Source organism: Ostrinia nubilalis, chromosome 9 (genome assembly GCF_963855985.1).
Source record: "Ostrinia nubilalis chromosome 9, ilOstNubi1.1, whole genome shotgun sequence".
Classification (NCBI taxonomy): domain Eukaryota; kingdom Metazoa; phylum Arthropoda; class Insecta; order Lepidoptera; family Crambidae; genus Ostrinia; species Ostrinia nubilalis.
Genome location: NC_087096.1, coordinates 8215546 through 8237360, shown reverse-complemented (window position 1 = coordinate 8237360; position 21815 = coordinate 8215546). Strand labels below are relative to the sequence as shown.

General features: G+C 36.1%; 1 protein-coding gene across 1 annotated transcript; it reads right to left on the bottom strand.

The window, feature by feature from the left end:
* Positions 1 to 16375: 16375 nt before the first annotated feature.
* LOC135074562 (26S proteasome non-ATPase regulatory subunit 10-like) lies at positions 16376 to 18739 on the bottom strand. The gene is made up of 6 exons (XM_063968895.1): positions 18688 to 18739; positions 18596 to 18649; positions 18351 to 18470; positions 16911 to 17156; positions 16651 to 16820; positions 16376 to 16527 (listed from the first exon to the last, which is right to left on the bottom strand). The coding sequence occupies exons 3-6, from the start codon at positions 18450 to 18452 to the stop codon at positions 16377 to 16379; spliced, it is 669 nt and encodes a 222-aa protein (XP_063824965.1). The 5' UTR covers positions 18453 to 18470; positions 18596 to 18649; positions 18688 to 18739; the 3' UTR covers position 16376.
* Positions 18740 to 21815: the final 3076 nt, after the last annotated feature.

The window sequence follows — 21815 nt, the reverse complement described above, 5'->3', positions numbered from 1 at the left end:
TCGAAGAATTTACAAGGAGATTTAAATCAGAAGATAGCAATACTACAGTTCACACTAAAAAGAGAGGTAGGGCCGCAGAGAGCGAGATAGATATAAGTAGGTATTTGACTCAAGTTTTTGTTCCAACTCTGCCCTCCATTTTTATCTTTAGCTTCATGGGTGGGAATGAAAAATGAATGATTTTCTTCCCAACCCCACTGTTCGGTGTATGTTCACTCCACAGATATGGATAGATGCAACAACATGTGTCAAAAATTGTATGAAGCCGAGCGTGCCACTTTTTAAACGTCATTAGTGTCATTTTAGCGAATTTTAGTGATTGCCGCAACGTAAAAGTAATCGTATCATCGTACTGCATTCGCAAAGTCATCGAATGATATCGTGTGACTCGATTCAAAAATTAATTAATTCCGATAAAACTGATATTTTGTTAAATTTATAGCTAGTCTGACTGTAGATTAAAATAATTTTGTAGCGGTAGACGTTATTCTACAATTCTACATTATTAATTTGCAAATAATATTTTTGTTGTGCCTAATGTTTATGAAAGTAATGATCGTTATTCCATTATGTTAAATAGTACTACTAGTAATTCATACTTAATTCCATACTTTTAAATATCCTAGTAAGTAAATGACCTAGTTTCATAAAATAAAGACTATTTTACTCAAGCTTTTTATTTTTAATAAATGTAAAAATGCGTAGTTTTTCCAATACGTTTTCTTTCATAAAGCTAAGTCAGGTATAGCCTGACCAGGAACATAAAAACCCTGGCACGGAGGCGCGTCAATTGCATTTGATAGTGCAACACTGAGTACAGTCGTACCTGTGTTAAATTAATAGGCTAACTTTATGTATCAGGATTCAGAATAATTACGGGCTAATTTGATATTTTCATAAATTAACGAAAAAATATTATTATAGGTAACCTGGTTTAAATAGATTAAATGAAACCATCAATCGAGTTAGTAGGATTTATTTTATTATTCATCAATAATCAAATTCAGAACTTGAATATTCAACTGCAATGTCTGCTCATGAACGCTTCAAACTCGGTACTTCTAGTGACAAAAAACTTTAAAATAGGTATTTGAAACAAACCACAGCTAATTTTCATAGTGGACTGTACTATACGATAAACATGTCAGTTAATTTGACAACCTTTGTCGGAAACATTATTCAATGAAAATATTGTCCGAACCCTTAGTATTTCTCTTCGATAAATACTTTAACACATTGTGAACCACTTTTCTTTCACGACTATAAAAAGATTTTAGCAATTTAATTCACAAAATCAATTGCGCACATTTAAAAGAAAGTTTGTTTACACTTTGACAGCAATAGACTGACATGCAAGGTGACATGTCAATGAAGTTTTCAGTAACTGTTGCCATTAAAAGAAATTAGTACCATTAGTTTTCCGCAACATGGCGAGGGTTTTTATGTTCCTGGTCAGGCTTTACCTAGTTTTGAAGATATTTCTAAACGACAAAATCTCGGGTGTCGTATACATAGACTAGTAATAGTGTATTCTATGGGCGACGGTAATCACTTACCATCAGGTGATCCGTCTGCTCGTTTGCCTCCTATCACATAAAAAAAAAAATACTGTGATCACTGACCTAACTTCTTGATTTGTATATTTCGACGTTATACAGTGCACTCTGTCTTCCGCGATCACTGATCTAACTTGTTTTATAATTCTTCTACTGCTACTTTATTCTAATTAATTACATATTTGTTACTCGTTGCTGTTAATTACAATTCTCAATCCGTAAATAATTTCTTCTCTCTACCGTGTTCGTACTACTGTCCTCGTAAAATCATCGTATCCGATTGTTGTAATCGGATTACATGAACATCACTCGACCATGTATGTCCATTTGGACATATCGGAATGGCACGCTTTGACTAGCAACTTGCTGTATCTACTTTAATCCATATCTGTGGTTCACTCACATTAACTTGACTTGGCTAATTTCCGCGCAGTGTAAAAGCAGCATGGCTCTATAGACTAACAAATATTATAACATCAATGATGGCATGATGCTTTACAAAGCTACAGAAAAAGGCCGGAAAGACTCTTGTCCGAGTCCGAGGCCGTAAAATACTTAAAAGAAAGTGGAACGAAAAATAGACACAAAAAAAATTAACTCTCATCATCTCATCCATGCATCATCCATGTGGTTCTAAGACTTCTAAGCATGAGTTGCGAAAATGTGTGGGGGTAAAATTAAAAATAATACAAATTCTCACACACAGAGCTTCTCACAGATGAGACTGTGACTATTACCACAGAATACATAATAGTAGCAGGGTAGATCCGCCGATTTTATTCCGCGGGATTTATTTTACGTTTTTTGAAAAACTTAACAGGGATGCGTGCAAACTAGCTTAAACTGAAAGGTTAAGCAATAAGCTTTTTAGATCAGTGTGAGGCCCTTAGATTCAATCGTGATTTTAGAAGTAACAAGCGTCCAAATATTTTTTCACAAAATGGTAATGACGTTTTCCTAATGGTAATGATTTTATTAAAATGGTAATGATCTTATGTTAATGGTGATGACGAAATATATTTTATAGTAATACATTAAATTAAAATTACTTAAAAACTAAAATTTAAATATAATTGTTTAGCTAAACACCAATTTTATCTATGTTATTTTCCTAGCTAAGCACGTACCTATTAAAGAATGGGTTGGAAATAAAAATAAATGTATTCAATATTTTAATGAATTTATTGAATTTCGATACCTTCAGGTTCAATTGTCGTATAAACCAAAACCCTACTTTTCAGGAGAGCCAAAAAACGATTTTTTTTTTAATAAAAAATTCGTAACTTTTTTATTTGAGAAGTTATAAAAAAATGTCCAAGAGAAAACATTTTTCAATTTTTGTGATGAAAAAGTCTAAATATTTAAAAAATGGGCATCTTCAGTAGTTTTAAAGTTAGCTTGGAGTTACGTCGTTGAAAAAGGCACTCGGCGGTTTATACGACCCATTATATTTGACCTAAAAATAACTCTTTACGTCGTATTTGAATTTTTTGTAAGCACGAGACTGAAATTGATGGCTTAAAGACCATTAGATGTATTTTTTTTGGTTTATATACCCATTGATAAAGTGATTTATTCAAATGTATTATTAAAACTATGTATGTAAATAATGTATTGTTTACTATTTCCAGGCTTTTGTTGTTTCTGTTTATATTTCTAATAATTCTAAACAAAACTAACCACCATAAATTTTGAACAAAAAAATACAATTACAGCAAAACATTAAGACAGCTTTCCTGGTTCTCTGCTGACGCATATTGATTTCGTTTGGTTATGATAAATTTTGCATGAAGAGAAGAGCCCCAGTATGCTCAGGAGAAGGATTTGTAATTTTTTGAGAATTTCTCTAAGGAATTTATATTTTTACAAGAAACCCAAATTTAAATTACAGCTAAAAGTAACCACTACTGGCAACAATTAAAAGTTGGAGTACTTGTAAAGTAATAAACTATTACAGAACATCTCAAAAGGGTATAAAATGAGCACACTATGGCTTGTTTTCTTTGTTTAAAAGTCTTGAATTCATCACATTTAGTCGAGATCAATAGGCTAGATGACAAAATTTCAATTATTTGTCCGTCAAACAGATAATTAGAAAATAATATCGACGGTCCCTACGTATAGTTCAGTATCTACCAGTTCCGTGATTTGCCGTTTTTGTTTGCAAAACCTTCAGAGCACCCAAGAGTTTCGGCTCAGTTAAAAAAAAATACAGTTTTTATTCAAATTGAACCTTAAAACGTCAAAAAACAAATCCCGCAACTACAAAATTAGAACGATTTCCGCAGTAAAATTGCATTAGTGGGAGTTAAGAAATTTTACGTTGGACCGCACGCCTTAATCCGCGCGCCCAGCCCCGCAACTGCCACTTTCATCCGCGCAGATCGAGTAAATTGATACGTAATTTATGAAGGAAATAGGTATTATTATGATTTCTGACTTAATTTATTTCAGTCAACATTAAACCAACGGTAAATTTATCAGTTAACTGTAGGCATAACGTAGTTGCGTTGTTTTACTCGGGAAAATTAAAGTAACTATTATAAGTAGGTGGCACTTACTTATTTTTACGTCGGAAAATTCAAGAATCTTCTAGCCGTAACTGCCACTATAAATGTTTTACTTTGGAAAAGTTTGTTTTATGTCTATAAGTTAGTGCCAGTAACGGTGTTTTACGCTGAGAAATTGTATTTTAGCAATATTTGGTGGACACAAAAGTGAAGACAAAACAATATAAAATATGATATACAACACGACTGAAGTATCTAGGGTCATTTATTAGACTCAACGCAACCAAGTTCTTCTCCTATACTACTTTATAATACATGATATAAGTAAAAAATTGTAAAATTTATTTTATTTATTAATTAAGCATATTAAGGCATTCAGAAATAAAGATAAGCAGGTAACACTTACAAACAAAAGTTTAAATTAACTGCATTTAGAATCTACTATTACATGATAATGCTTACATGATATTGCAAACATATACCCGTCAGAAGGATGAGGTATACCCACTAAAAATACCCTGGTGCCCCGTCACTCTCTATAAGTGCTAACTTTGAGATTCCGGACAAAGATCTCCCACCTCCACGGCGACAGTTGGGACGAGAGCAACTGGAAGTACACAGCTTTTCCGTACACACACTCACCATCAGCAGACGGTGGTGGTGGCCTATCTATGCAATGCCTTCCGTGCGGCCTCACGCCCCCGTTACGCTGGCCATTACCGAGGAAGGAAGATAGGAGGCAATCATACTGTCACCTTCCCTGGAGCGAATTAAAATGCACCCGCACTTGGTTCGTAGTTGCGATATCGTACTGCAGCTTCTTGTGGCACCTTGTCTTCTCAGATAGATGTGCTTCATTACCACCTAACTTTTGTTACCGTCCACATAGCTTTGACTATGCTATCCCGCAAGAATATGGTGTGTCGTATGCTCCTAGCCACCTCAATACAGGTAGGGCTCGAAGGATCCGTGCCCAGTCATGGTGCGATCGCTAGAGCAACCTTAAACTTCAGCACGAGTGCGAATAAGGTTCGGCGACCCAACTTAGCCACGGCCCACGGCGAGGTGGTTTATCAACTATTAGACTACAGCACAGTCTAGCGAGTCTCACGTCAAACGGCCTCTCTGTCCTCCTATGGCGGAGCTTTCACCTCGTTCTTCACGCTGCGTTAAAGACGACGATGTAGCCCTGTAGACTTTCTGGGCCTGTTAAGGTCTTAGAAGATGGGCAGCGTTACCCTTTCCTATGAGGGTGATGCCTTAGATGGGACAGAATCATGCTTTTGAGGGTACCAGTATAGATAGCGTATCTCCATAGCCTTCCGACATGAGAGTTTTCGCACCTCCAAATTAGGGAAGCAGCCATGAAAAAGCAAGCTGTCTTCCATTCGCACGGCGACGGATTGGAAAAAGTGCGAGCTGCCACTGGTTATATACATAAGGTCACCGTATTTGCGCTCACTACTTGGCGCCACTGGTGATTAACAGGATAACTCTTAGATATTTTATCTGGGCCTTAGTTTTGACAGTGGTGTGGGCGTCAAGTGAAGGTGTCAGGGATGCCTTTAAATATATGTGGTCCCTGGCCTAGGGCGACCATAATGCCGTCTGTGGCGACCAGGCAAGCCACCTCGCTGTGAAAGTTATTTATTTATTTATGAGGATATTCTTGTAATGATGAAACTATCTGCATGACCGATACCTTGAAATATCCATGCCTTGAAAAGGGTTCCATTTAGTACCCAGTTGTATTCAATGTTCCACAAGATCGAACTCAAAAAAGAGCCATGTGGATCTTCGTACGCGATGCCATGCTGTCAAACTTGGCCGGCACTATTGATAAAGAAAATTTACCGGTTCTACAAGTATTCTTCAGTCAAAAGACCCCTTAGATAATGAAGAATCTTAAGGCATTGAGTGCCTCCAAAATGCAACTATCTGGGAAACGAGGCGGGACGCTGTTATGCCTCGTCGAGCAGGACTATGGGCCTAGAGTGAGAGTGGAAGATGTGGTGTCAAAGTAAGACTGATGTCAAGATGTCAGACAACTACGCCGTATCAACCGCTGATGGGATTTATTGAAAGACGTGTATTAGCTGCCGAATGCTTTATTGCACTGATTATAAAAATGTTAGAACTACCAAAGTCCCAAATGTAGGTCAGGCGTAGCTGGGCAAAGTGCATGAATAAAATGCAAGTTAACAATAAATTAATTAGTAATAAAAATGTGCGAGTTGACTCGTACAGAGAGTTACTGTCAATAGTAGCTGAACTTTGTTCCCGTGTACAACTACTTATGTGGCAGTTAATAATTTAAACAAATATATTACTCCGACGTAAAAGTTAGTAAGTACCACTTACGTAATTTGTAATTAGAAACTTTCCATTGTATAAGTGAGTAAATGACAAATAATACACTTATTGTGATTATTTTTTGATAATTCTTCATGTTTTATAAAATATACCTCATATAAAACTATCATACCAAATTTCATCAATGTATGATAAATAGAACGCGAGCTACACATGTTTAAACCTTCAAACCGCTCTCCTGTAAAATTGACCGTTTTCAGATACGTTTTTATACGTAGGGACCGTCGATATGAGACTCATATTTTTTATTTTCTTTCATAATTTAATAATAACAGTGCTACATCGAGTTGAAATGGCGCGATACGTCACGCTTGAGTAGAATTTTTACTCAAAAGTGACGTCACGCGACATTTCAACTCAATATAATACAGTAATTCTTCGATTATGGGAAAAATTAAAGTATGAGTCTAAATTTTCTAATTCTCTGTCTGACAGACTAAATAGAGTTTCGATTTCATGACCCGGTCATCATCCCTATTCACGGATGTACTGGACCTGGAAAGCAACCTTATATATCTAGTTATTATCTTTAAAAGTAGAAACAATCAACTTTCTTTAACTTTATAAATAAGAAAAACTTACTTACTGTACATACATACATATGTGATGCAATAAATAAATGAATATGAATATGAAACAGATAATTACCATATTGAATACGTGGACTTACGACGTTGAATCTGGACATAAAACGCCATGTCTTTAGGCGTAAAAACCATTTTCAATTACGAGAGAGTTTTACGTCCTGGCTTAAAAAAATGTATGGTTGATACATCTTAGCAAAAATACCAAAAACAAGCGTTCGGTTTTTACACTGTTTATAAGGTATTTATTTATCTTTTACGCTATAGTTTTTTGGGGCGTATAAACATTTTTTTAGCGAATTTAAATATTTCGAATATACAGCTCGATAGAGAAAAAAATTCTGATTAAAATGGTATATATAACTCGATTTGGCCAAAATGGTTTATACGACAATTGAACCTGAAGGTGTCGATTTGGAACAATACGGACATTAGTTAAATTTTTTTTACGTTCCTAATATTATTCAGAATCAGAAAAAATATATATTTACACCAATGAGGATTTTGATTGAAAAATATGCCTAGGTACTCTTACTTAGACTTACACAATAGTCAACATACAAGAAATGAATAAAAAAACGTCTTTTCGTAAACTAATAAAAAACCTTCTCATTTAAAAACAAAGCTTAAAGAACAATGGGACAAAACGTCCCCAGAACTGTAGCACTAGTAACTTTAATACCTACCTTGTATGATAGACCATGCTAATACCCGACCGATCTCTCTAGCTACAATCACGGCAAAGGTCCTTGACAGTGTGCTTGACTCTCTACTAGATAAATATTTAAAATCACATAATGCTCAATTCGGGTTTAAGCCTGGACTGTCGACCGAGAGCGCCATCCTTAGTCTTAAGCACACTGTCAGGTACTACACGGATCAGGGGACTTCCATTTACGCATGCTTCCTCGACCTCTCCAAGGCGTTCGATCTTGTGTCTTATGACATCCTTTGGGATAAGATGAGGAGGCAGGGCGTCCCGTCAGAAGTATCACAAATATTCCATTATTAGTATGCTAACCAGATTAACAGCGTAAGATGGGCTAACGTTTTTTCTGAGGAGTATGGGTTGCAGTGCGGGGTGAGACAGGGTGGGCTGACGTCTCCCAGGCTTTTCAACCTATACGTAAATGACCTCATTGTTGCCCTTAGCAGTATGCGTATTGGATGCTGGGTAGATGGTGTTTGTATCAACAACATAAGCTACGCTGATGATATGGTACTGCTGGCGCCAACAATGGGGGCTCTCAGAAAGATGGTGGGTGTGTGTGAAGCGTATGCTAAATGCCATGGCTTATTTGTATAATGTGAAGAAGAGCGAATACATGGTATTTAAGGCCGCCAGTAAATGTCCAAACGTGGTACCCGACCTCTTGCTGAATGGGGTAAAGTTAAACAGAGTCACTAAATTTATCTCGGACACTACGTTACTGATGACCTTAAAGATCATGTTGATATCGAGAGGGAACGAAGGGCGCTGGCAGTAAGGTGTAATATGTTGGCTCGCAGGTTTGCCCGATGTAATGACCATGTCAAGATCACTCTGTTTAAAGCATACTGTCAGAGTCTATACACGGGAAACCTATGGACCACGTACTCGCAGAAATCGCTTGGCGTCCTTCGGGTCCAATATAACAACGGTTTCAGGGTGCTGTTGGGCTTGCCTCGCTTCTGCAGTGCTTCGGAAATGTTTGCTCAGTCGCATACTGACGGCTTCTTTGCTGTCCTATGCAAGAAGACTGCCTCGTTGCTCAGTAGGATACGGGCGAGCCCCAACAGTATCCTGAAGACCGTGGCGGAGAGGTACGACTCTCCTATTATCCGACATTTCCTTCGGCTACTTCTTACCGAACGGGTTGGATAATTAGTGGTATGTTATAATAAGTAAATTACTAACATAGTTGTATAAGGCACCCATTTAGGTACCCCTACTAACCATGTGGATCATTGTTATCTTTAAATGAATAAATTGAATTGAATACTATAATTTTATTATATGACAGCTCAAGTGTGACATGTCTCAGAAAAGTTATATCAAAAATAAAAATTCATAAGCAACCCTGAAAAAATACATACAAAATCACTTTTGACCAATTTCAAAGGGCACGACAGCTTGACCCCGGGACAATTCGACCCCTGTGACAACTCGACCCCTGCTACAACTCAAACCCTGCGACAACTTGATTTTTTTCAACACTCAACACTTTTAACTTACTTCAAAATAATGGTTTCACGACTGCTGGACAGTGGCGGCGTAGCATGGGTTGGCACCCGGGGCATAGCACAGCACAGCATCCCCCGTCATAAGTCCTTAATGTAAGTAAGTTGGGTATACATATAGTGGGGAGGTAAGACACCCCAAAATGGTCTGGTGCACCCCCTCTTTTGGGTTACCGATTGAATGAATGAAAGGTGTTAGTTCGAATGAGCTATATGATACTAATCGCAACACCCCCCCCCCCCCCCAATGAGTACTAATCTGCGTGACTTTTGTCACCCCCTGATGAGTACCCCCCCCCCCCCTTACGCCGCTAGTGGCTGGACCCTACGACTGCTTAACCCTACGACCACTCGAACCCTCCGACAACTTGTACTTGTGACCCTGTGACAAGTCGAACACTGTGACACGTCAACCCCTGCGACTACTCTGAGCATTTATTGTAGATACAGTTCAGGCATTGATTGATGGAGCTAAATGGTTTACAATAAGTATCATAGTTGAATATTTTGGACTTGTCGTAGGGGTCGAGTTGTCCGGGTCAAGTTTTTGTAGGGTCGAGCTTCGTTTAAAGTAGGTTAAAATTAATTTAATCTTGTTATCGCAGGGGTCGAGTTGTCACAGGGGTCCAGTTGTCGAACTGTCGTAGGGAACCTACGACAGTTCGACCCCGATGACAACTATGATACTTATTGTAAACCATTTAGCTCCATCAATCAATGCCTGAACAGAATCTAGAATAAATGCTCAGAGTAGTCGCAGGGGTTGACGTGTCGCAGTGTTCGACTTGTCACAGGGGTCGAGTTGTAATAGAGATCGACTTGTCGCAAGGATCGAGGTGTCCAGGTCGAGTTTTCTTAACGCTCAAGCAGTCGTGATACCGTTTGAAGTAGGTCAAAAGTAATTTAATCGAGTTGTCGCAGGGGTCAAGTTGTCGGAGGGTTCGAGTGGTCGTAGGGTTCAGCTGTCGTATGGTCCAGCAGTCGTGAAACCATTTGAAGTAAGTCAAAAGTGTTGAGTGTTGAAAAAAATCAAGTTGTCGCAGGGTTTGAGTTGTCGCAGGGGTCGAGTTGTCACAGGAGTCGAATTGTCCCGGGGTCAAGCTGTCGTGATACCCATTGAAGTCGGTCAAAAGTGATTTTGTATGTATTTTTTCAGGGTTGCTTATGGATTCTTATTTTAGATATAACTTTTTTCTGAGACATGCATGTCACACTTGAGCTGTCATATTATAATAAAATTATAGTATTATCATGTACTATCATATTATAAGGTAGGTATTAAAGTGCTACAGTTCTGGGGACGTTTTGTCCCATTGTTCTTTTAGGAAACCATTCATAGTCATCATTACCATATACAAAGTGTCATCACCATAAGCCTAAATGATATGGTAATGATGTTAATGGTAATGACGAAAACGATTTTAAAATTATATAAAAATAATTGTCACCACTATTGGGACACCTCAATATCGCCATTTTTTTATTGTAATCACATGCTACAAAGTGCTAATTATTAGAAAAATATCGATATATAAAACTTACCAAATCGCACAAAATGGGAATGACGCGAGCCGATGACAAACTGCGAGTGTCTCTCGTTTTCGGAGTTTAAAAAGTCTCGGAGCTGCGTAAATTTTACGTGCATTCTGTTCTGTTACGAGCAACGAATTGAAGAGTGGGACGCGCGGACACAAGCGGGGATAAGTCGCGTCGCGGCCACATTAAAGAACCTTTGATGCTGCCGCGATGGCTATGACGATTTCTCGTGACAATATTTCAATTCATGATTCCATTTTATTGGCTAATACGATTTCAATATAATTTTGTTATTTTGTCACGGTAAATATGTACATTTTAAATTTATAATCAAAATCTGGTCTGTGTATAGGTAAAGTAAAAAAAATTAAAAGACAACGGCAAAGGTCAGTATTTTTACTGTGATGGTAATGACGTTTAGTGCGTGTTTTCTTGATTATCGAAATAACTTGAAGTATTTAATCAATATGGATCATGGCGCCTTATGTGGAAACTTGTATGAATCGTTATTCAGAAGTTTAATTTACCAGAACTACAACAGTTTTTTTTTTATCGATCGGAACATAAGTTTTTTACTGTTTCGCGGATTTACCCAGCAACAGAAATTGCACTCCTTTGATCAGGATCAGATGCCGACATTTTAACGGTAATAATAATAATGCAAAATTTGCAACGAACCTGGTGCATTCGAAATCGCACCTTAATACTACGCTCACAAGAGCGCAATTTTTTGTAATCAGAATTTATCTACCTCGCAGCTCAAGCGTCAGGGTTGTATAAGCAAAGTAAAATAAATAAAAACTTAATTTTAAGAAGCATGTATTGTATTTACGATTGGCAAACGTTAATCTAGTGGTGTTTGTATTTCGTACCATCTCCAAAGTACCTATTAATCCTTCAAGGCCCGCGAATCTAGACACAATAGATAATCAATTGAGAATGTTACTAGGTATGCAAAATCACTTGAAACCTATGTTACAGTTAGGCTTTTACATTTACAAATACATTAGTTTTTATTTCATTCAAAAATACCCAGTAGTTATGATTTTATAGGCATTCAAAGTTCGCTTAAATATTGAGTCCCGCCGACGGTCACGTGACCCCGCGTGACGTACATTCACAGTGTCCGCTCACTAGAAAACGGATATAAACATACTTAAATACATTTTTTTTTGTAAATACAAACTTATTATACATATTAACACCCAGACCCATCACAGAAATTAAAATTGAACCAAACCCAAACTTGATGCGATTGTGTCGTTTTATTGCGAATTACCTTCCAGCTCCATCATTAGACCCTGATTACTACGCACTTTTAAAATTCAATATCTTGGAAACTAATTGACGTATCGAAATAATTCTTTCACGTGTATTTTTTATTTTTAAAAGAGAATACAGAAAGCTAGAAAACAAAATTAGTGAACATTCTTCATTGTTATGACATTAATGAATGCCCTCTGGGACTCAAGCGGTTAATAAACTTCAGTGTTGCGATAATTCGAAATTGGACAAACGTTTTAAAAGGTGTAGTGTCGGAAACAAGACACGGTGAAGTAAAGTTAATGTTTTTATTAGCTAAAATAATGTTTTTGCTACAGCTTTTTGTCAAAAGTATCTATTTTAAATTTATTTAAAAAATTCAGTTATTTTTAATTATTTAAATTACTACAGTTAATTATTATTTCTAAATATTACGATTTTCCATTATAAAGACGAATAACAGTGCTGTTGGAACAATAAACCTTGATTGCGACGATGATCGACCGAGCGTGTATAGGTACGCATGTGTTGTACACAGGCGCGTGGCGGCCCTGACTGATTTGCAACTTGGAGTTGTCGCGCGCTGTAGGTAATTGAGAATGTTACTAGGTATGCAAAATCACTTGAAACCTATGTTACAGTTAAGCTTTTACATTTACAAATACATTAGTTTTTATTTCATTCAAAAATACCCAGTAGTTATGATTTTATAGGCATTCAAAGTTCGCTTAAATATTGAGTCCCGCCGACGGTCACGTGACCCCGTGTGACGTACATTCACAGCGTCCGCTCACTAGAAAACGGATATAAACATACTTAAATAATTTTTTTTTTGTAAATACAAACTTATTATACATATTAACACCCAGACCCATCACAGAAATTAAAATTGAACCAAACCCAAACTTGATGCGATTGTGTCGTTTTATTGCGAATTACCTTCCAGCTCCATCATTAGACCCCGATTACTATATAGAATTAAAATACTCATCAATACAAAACGAACGAGCCCAAACTCGATGCATTTAAGTCGTTTTATTATAGAGTTCCTATGGCCACCTTCCAGCTCCATCATCAGATCAGCTCCATGTCATCATAATATTGCATGGTCATCCAAATCACATGTGTTTGCGAAATTTCAGCTTAATCGGTTGCCTGGAAGTGGGTCTTAATTCAGTTTGCAAGATTCCACCCATACAAATATGAGCCAGTCGTTGTAATATGACGTCACGCGCATAAAATGGCGGGCCGGCCGCCGCCCGCACTTTTAAAATTCAATATCTTGGAAACTAATTGACGTATCGAAATAATTCTTTCACGTGTATTTTTTATTTTTAACAGAGAATACAGAAAGCTAAAAAACAAAATTAGTGAACATTCTTCATTATCTCGGCCGGCATAGGCGAGTGACGGAGGCCTGCTATTACTGCTATTACGTGCTGTTTTGACGCCTGTGAGACTGGTTGAGATAGGAAATCTTTAGACATCACCTACTCTCTCATCTGTGCAGAACGTTTATCAATTTCCCAATTTCCTAGGAAATTTAATTTTATAAAGTTTATTTGCCAAAATAAAATATTACATAATAATATTTAAAGTTAACTACTTAATTAATCTAAACTAAACCTAATTTAAAAATAAAATAAAATACAAGGCTTCTAAATAAGGAAATTTATAATTGCGGTTCTTGTTATTTTCAGGTGATATAGCCAAAGAGAAACTTTGTTTTAGGTACTAGGCATTGAAGTAATATTACTACGTATAGAACAGACATCGCGAACAAAATATGTACAGTGCGGGGTGCGGGGCGGGAATTTGACGGACAGCTGTCAGTCAAATCCATGACTATCAAGTTTCATAATTTATGGCGATAAAATCTGCACCAGAAAATGTCGTACTTCATTGATAGGATTGCACGAATAGTGACGTTCCTGCGGTCGCCTCATCATAGACATTGTGAAACGATTGTGAAAATAAACAAATCGGCTAAATTGTGTTAAATTTTCATGGTGCTCAATAGCAAAAAGGTTCAGCTACTTACATTATTTTCTTTTATTATATTGTGCGTTTCCTGTAATGTAATCTAAGCTCCCCTCCCTTAGACTAAAATTAGCCCTCCTAGACAAGTGACAAAACGTAGCAGTTGAAACATTCGAAATCACTTCGCTCTGCCGTTTTTTTGGTGTTAGTTACTTCACTCTGTGATGCGATTTTAAAATTACAACTGGCGATTCCGAATTCACAACTGAGGGGACTGAGGCTAATCGTGTTACTTGTGCTACAAGTGCGTATGCTTAAGTCATTAATTATTTTTCTTCCCGATTAAAATCTAATGTAATCGATAATCGCCTTGAGAATCGTTAACTGGTATTTTCTAATTCGATAAAAAAAATACCCATCTCTAGTTTAAAACTGTCATCCAACAGCGCACGAAATATTATGAGTTATAGATAATGATACCATTACAGAGGCGACACTTCGTTTACGTTTAGTTTCTGCCTATTGAATTGGATACTGTAAGGAAACATCGTCATCATCATTTTAGCTACTGGACGTCCACTGCTGAACAAAGGCCTCCTCTAATGATTTCCACATCGCCCAGTTGATAGTGGCCTGCACCCAGCGTCTTCCTGCTATCTTCAGTCAGTCCATCTTGAGATTTTAGAAAAATTCCCACTCGTCACGGTAGGAACAAAGCTAGGGATGACCCACGCCTTCACTCCAGAACCAATAAAATAACTGAAAGTCAGAAACTTTCAGTTATTTTATTGTCTCTATTGTTAACTATCTCAGTGGTTGAGTACACGTATAATAGCTGTGAGGTAGAAGTTACGGGACTATTCCCACCTCTCCTTTTCACCGCTGCATCTCCTGTGTAGCTAGCACCTAGACTAGTTGATTTAAAGCCAAGGTATATCAGTTTTTAGGTAATGACTTAGTGCATCTAAAAATGTAAAACTTTCTAGTTTTTTGTAACATTGAAAAATCTAAAAAGAAGTCTTTTTACCAAGTGTTTCTAAGAAATTTAAATGGAAGCTTTTGATGACAACGTATTGCTTACTTTTTCAGCTGTCGAACGAATCACTTTTATACTCATAGGTCCTGTACATCGGTAGATTTGGTAAATAAATGAATCCATCCGGACTCAGAAACTAAAAAAATTAAAATAGCTGTAATTTTTTAATACTGGATTTGTCGATTAAATTGATCATATTACTGCACCCTAACGGGTCGGACACTGGTGACCAGACACACTGTACAATTATTATAATTTTAGCCTATCTCGTGAGCTAGGTGTCAATAATTAGGGTGATTTACTAACTAACCAGTCGCATACGAACAACAGCAGTGAGATTCAAACAAGTTTGATCCATGATGCCGCACGACTATTGTGTGAGCCCACCCGTAACCCAAGCTTATTTAGCTTAACACAAGGGGCTGGACGGGACTATTAGTAATTTGTGCAATACAAAGTGCTTATAATCTTTAAAAAAATCTTTTTATTGCTGTATTAACCTTCCTTTCGTATACTAATTTATGCGTCAGTGTCAAGTCTGCGATTTTTATTTCTTTGAAATTTTCGTAAAATGGCTGCCGCCGCGGTGACGCCTTGTAATTAACAAATTAAAATTAAATTAGTGTTTTAAAGTGCATAAATGTACAACTTAATGGTAAAAAGTCATTCCTTGATTTTTACTTAATATGTATCTGGAGTTATTTGAACAGTATTTTCGTCTATAGGATGGCATATTTCAAAAAACAAAACTGCACTCAAGCGTGTTGTCACAGCAACCGCTGAGCACATACTAATTGAATTTCGGTCCATGGACCTATTTACGTGCCAGAAACAGTCTAGTTGACATGTCTTCTCTAGTACGTAGTACATTATAACTCAATGGTACTAGGTAGGTATTTTTTAAACAGCTATTAGAAATTGCGATTTTTTTAAAATTTATATAATAATTAGATTTAATTTAAATGAATAGCATTACAGACATACAATAAGCACTGCAATAATAGGTATTTATCATAAGCACAGAATAACTTCGCTATATCACTACATGGTTTTAGACCATGTCACATCCATGTCATTGTACTTATGGCTAAAAATAATGGTGACTATGTTGGACACGCGTCCACTTTACCAAAGACACCAATTACGACACTAAAAATGTTTTTTTTTAAGCCCGGACTTTAAATGAAACCCCGCTCGGACGCACCCTAAACAAATCTGAAGAATCCCGGACGGATGGTAGCCCTAGACAAGCTAAACTTCGTGAATTCATTTTTTTACACTATTAATGATTTGTGTAAATTGAAATGAAAGTCTGGGTTTAATGTATTAACGCTTCTAACGTATTTTTTAATTTCATTGAACACAAATCTAGAGGAGATTTTTTATCAACATTTTCAATTTGGATATTTGATCCTGCTTTCAGAAGCATACAAGCTACAACTTCTCGGTCTTCTTCACAAGCCAAATGTCTGAAATAAAAAAAACAAAGTGGAATAATAAATTAGTACCTAGACTGACTTCATTTATTAATTTTTAAAAGGAACTGCTAAATAAATAATGAAATCGATCAAAGAATTTATGAAGATACTTACAAAGGAGTTGCTCCAGTAGAATCTTGGGAATCTATTTTTAATTCTGGGGACTTTATTAGCATGTCAACAATATTAGTTCTACCCTGAGCAGCCGCACGGTGCAATGGTGTAGCTTTTAATGCATCTGTTTGATTAACATTAGCACCAGCTTCAATTAGCAAATTTGCAATCTAAAATTTAAAAATAAATAATTTAAAGATCAACTAATCCAATTGTTACATTTTTTTTTTCATATTATGATTCTTTAAAGTAAACTTTACCTCGATATGTCCTTTTGAACAAGCATAATGCAATGATGATTGACCTCGATTATTTTGATGGTGTACATCTGCTCCTCGGTCAATCAATAACTTAACCACAGCAAGTCTTCCAGCTGAGGCAGCCAATGTCAGAGGGCTGGAGTTTGTATCATCTACAGAGTTTACAGGACTTCCACTATCAATCAAAAAGTCAACCAAGTTTTCATTTCCACCAATGGCAGCCCAGTGCAAGAGAAGACGCCCATTCTAAAAACACACAACAATTATATAGGGTTCCCGCGATATTATAGTGAAAAAATAAAGAGTACAGTATATAAAGTTTCTTTGAACTTTGCTACCTGACAATATGTAATTAACATAACATTGTTTAACCCATTTAGCCCTACCGTACCCTATGTGGTACGGTATCTTTTTGAAAATATTTTGAAGTACCAAACTGTTATCAATTTGTAAAAATGATTGTAACAGTAAGCTTAAAGTGATTATTTTACATAAAAAAAAATAAAAATATGTTTTAACAAGTGGTTTCGGAAATATTTATGAAATTCCTCGACAGAAAACAAAAAAAATATTTACAATGTATTTAAGAAGGTATAATTTCTTATTATTCATGGTAAATTATGTTATTTATCAATTTTATTTGAAAAATAGAGTACAATAGATATCATGACTACAAAAAAAAATATTATTGAGATTATTTTTATACGGTTTATTCCAGTCTAAAATAGGTGTACCGTATAAGGTACAGTAGGTCTATGCATGAGCAAATCGTGCGAAAAAATATAATTTAATTTTTATTATTTTTATTTGTTTTAGGCAATTGATACTTCACTTTATTGCCACAAATCATGAAAAATTTGATAATTTCAGCAAACATAAAGCAATTTTGGTATTTTTCTACTGCTGTCTTGTCAGATAACCGCTAATGATGATCAGACTGACGAAGATTTAGGCGATAAAGATAGTGTCAATGTAAATAACAACCCTCAGAGTTTTCTTCAATGGATTTGCTAAATTTCCATCGTCGTGTTGCTAAATGCGATTATGGATAGCACTAAATGTAACAAATCAGAAGAAGCCAGGTCTTCTTCAGCTATCCTCACTAACTTCGGAGAAGGTAGGAAAAAAGAACCAAATGTGGTTAGTATCACAGAAAACGTCTTACAAGATATGCCAAGTGTGATACTAGTGATTGTATGATTTTATTTTTATTTTATATCATACAAAAATAAATAAAAACCTTCTTTGAACAACTAGTATGTTTTGCGTGCATATAGACCTACTGTACCCTATATGGTACGGGCTCCCCACGGCCCCCTATTTATGGATTATTTTTTTAAATATTTTTTTCATGATTTTTAGGCTTCCCTTTGTAAGTTTTTGCTGAAAAATCAATTTTTATTTACAAAAATAATTATCGGTCTAAATGGGTTAACTTACTTCATCAGTGGCCTTAGCTAATGATATGTTCTCATCAACTTTCACTTTTATTTGATTAAAATCTCCTTTGTAGGCTACTTCGTAAATAGAATTGATAGACATTGTAATGTATAGCAATCCCTGTAAGAGGTCGTTTTACGATGAGTATGTTTATAGTGCTGTATAATTCACAAAGCACTATAAAGTTCACAATACACTACAAAGTTTTCACAGTACTAAAGTTCCAATTATAAACTTATTCATACCAATTTAAATTGAATTTACTATTTGTTTTCTCTTTAAAAATACGAAAAGAAATATTGAAAATAATATATGAAGAACTTTCAGTCAGTCAGTCAGCTGCTGGCCGGCAATCTGTCAATTCTGTCATCTGTGAATCTGTCAAGTCAGCCAGCAAATCATGCTGCTTTTAAGCTGCATTTACACTGCGCGAAATTAGCCAAGTCAAGTTAATGTGAACACACACCGAACCCTTCTGACCCACCGCACTACCAAACCACACTACCAGTAGTGTCGTGGGGAATATTTTTTCCCTTCTGCACTACCAAGCCAGTAGTGTCGTGGGTAACATACATCTTCATTCCCATCGACACTACTACCATAACTAAATGTAAAATTTGTAAAATTTTAGATTGTTTTGTAATAAATTATGTTTATATGCAACCCAAACCTCTGTGCAAATTTGCAGTTGACGGAATTCACTGTATTTATACCTATATAACTGTGCGTGAAAGAAAAACAAAAATTAAATTATTTTTACCCGACTACGGCAAAGCAAAAGGAGGGTTATGATTTTGACAGGCTATGTATGTACCTACCTATGTTCATCTGTTCCCTCGTAACTTCTAAACTACTTATCAGAATTCGACAAATGACATAATCATTAGAAGCGTCTTAATTGTCCGCTGGTTATCCCAACTATATCCCAACTAATATTATAAATGCGAAAGTAACTCTGTCTGTCTGTCTGTCTGTCTGTCTGTCTGTTACGCTTTCCCGCTTAAACCTCGCAACCGATTTTGATGAAATTTGGCATAGAGATAGTTGAAGTCCCGGGAAAGAACATAGGATAGTTTTTATCCCGGTTTTTGAAACAGGGACGCGCGCGATAAAGTTTTTCTGTGACAGACAAAATTCCACGCGGGCGAAGCCGCGGGCGGAAAGCTAGTAGGCTATATGGGGTTTCACAACAATCTAATGTGGCGCCCTCTAGCGGACAAACCATACAGAGTAAAAAAATTAAGTTAAGATAAATATGCCGTGTTTGGTATCATTTGAAAGCGTTTTACTTGTACATTAACCGTAACATGTACATAAGTGAATAGTTTAGATGTTTCAACTAATTATTATTATAAGCCCTTTTAGGTAATATTTTATTTTCAGGAATTCCGTCAAACTGCAAAATTGCACAGAGGTTAGGGTTGCATATAAACATAATTTATTACAAAACAATCCAAAATTTTACAAATTTTACATTTAGTTATGGTAGTAGTGTCGATGGGAATGAAGATGTATGGCCATTAAAAATTACCCACGACACTACTGGCTTGGTAGTGTAGAAGGGAAAAAATATTCCCCACGACACTACTGGTAGTGTGGTTTGGTAGTGCGGTGGGTAAGAAGGGACACCGAACAGTGGAGTGGGGATGATTGCATACAGTGCACAGATTAAGTAGAGATACTGTGATACAGTGTGAGTCACGATAAAATGCACATATGAATTGAAGTAAAACTAGACCTATTTTTATCGACAAAAAAAAGGTCAAATTTTTTTTTTGAGATTTTTTTTTATTTTTTATAGATTTTTATTTCTTTCAATTACTTATTATAAAGAAAACGTAATAACTTTTAACCCTAGGATGGTAACAGGGGTGCCCCAACACCCCACGCGAGCAATCATGCGCTGATTTATTGATACATATTTGCTGTATCGTTCTACAATTTTGTGCATTCTTTTGTCTTACCGAGAGTCATCATCACTCATCAGTAGCTGTTGGCTGTTGTGTGGTAAGAGCAGCAACACGTCCAATTTCTATCTTCAGGCATGTGTGGGTTGTTGCGTCACCCCTGTTACTATTTACGTAGGTATTTTTATTTTGTCGCGAATTATTTTATAAGCTATTTTCATTTAATTATGGCGATTCTTAATTATAAAAAGCTTGAGCGTTAGTTAAATAATATGGCTGAGGATGATGAGAGTGAAACAGAGCCATTAGAGGCGGAGGGGGATTTTATAAATGAAGATAGCGTCTAGGTGCATTTCGAACAAGGTGACATTATTTCCGGTTCAGGCGAAGATGATGTGCGTTTGTCACAGCTTCAAGTGAGTGTTTTGAGAGGTAAGAATGGTTGTTTGGACTGCTGCCGTGCCATCATTAACCAGAACGAACACCGCACATGAGACTCCCTGTCAAATTGCAAAAACTTGCTCGATGTGCATTGTGTCCTCGAAAGAATGACTAAAAAGTGAAGATTTTCTGTTCGGATTGCAATAGACCTGCGTGCCCTGAACATTGTGTGAAATTTTGTCTGTAATGTGTTTAAGTTGCCAAAAACATATATTTTTTAAATCTTATTTAATGTAGTTATTGATTTATTTCAAGAAAAGAGTTCTTTTTGTTTGTTTCAAGAATAATAAGTTATATTTTTCATAAAACAAACGTTTTTTGTTCATTTTATTATCATTAGGTGACGTGGCACCCTTGTTACTATGCGTGTTCATTTAAAGTATGTTACCATCGTAGGGTTAAATTATGAGGTATATCCTGATAAAATAAAAACAGTAATAATGCTAAATAACAGACGATACTAAAAAAATACATAAAATACCCAGAAAATGTCAACAAAATAAAAAATGATACTTTTTGAAAAAAATCTGCTTAAGAATTCGTATTTTTTTGGTTATTTGATAAATTTCTCCAAAAAATGCCCCTATAACAGGTGGTTTTTATTACTTTTTATTATTCTTTATCGTATTACTTTTGTAAAACCAAAAATCGCATGTCTCTATCCCTATCACAACATTTGCTATGATCGTTTGAGCTAAGCCTCTCCGGGCGCGCATTTAGCATTATAACTGTTTTTATTTTATCAGGATATACCTCTTACTTTTAAAGTTATTACGTTTTCTTTACAATAAGTAATTGAAAGAAAAAAAAATCTATAAAAAATTAAAAAAAAATCTCCAAAATTTTTTGACCTCTTTTTTGTCGATATAAATAGGTCTAGTTTTTTTACCTTAATTCATAAGTACACTTTATCGTGACTCACAGTATTGCGGCATTGTTTTTTTTTATGGTTTTTTTTTTTTTTTTTTCTTCTTTATGGCTCTCGCGGATTGCGTTTAGCCACGACAGGGTTCTTGAACTTCTTGAGTTTTGCGTTTGCGTATGGTTTTGCGAAGAGAATGTCTCCAACTTCCTCATTGGCCCTAGAGCAATTCCAAGTATACCATCAATAAAAGCC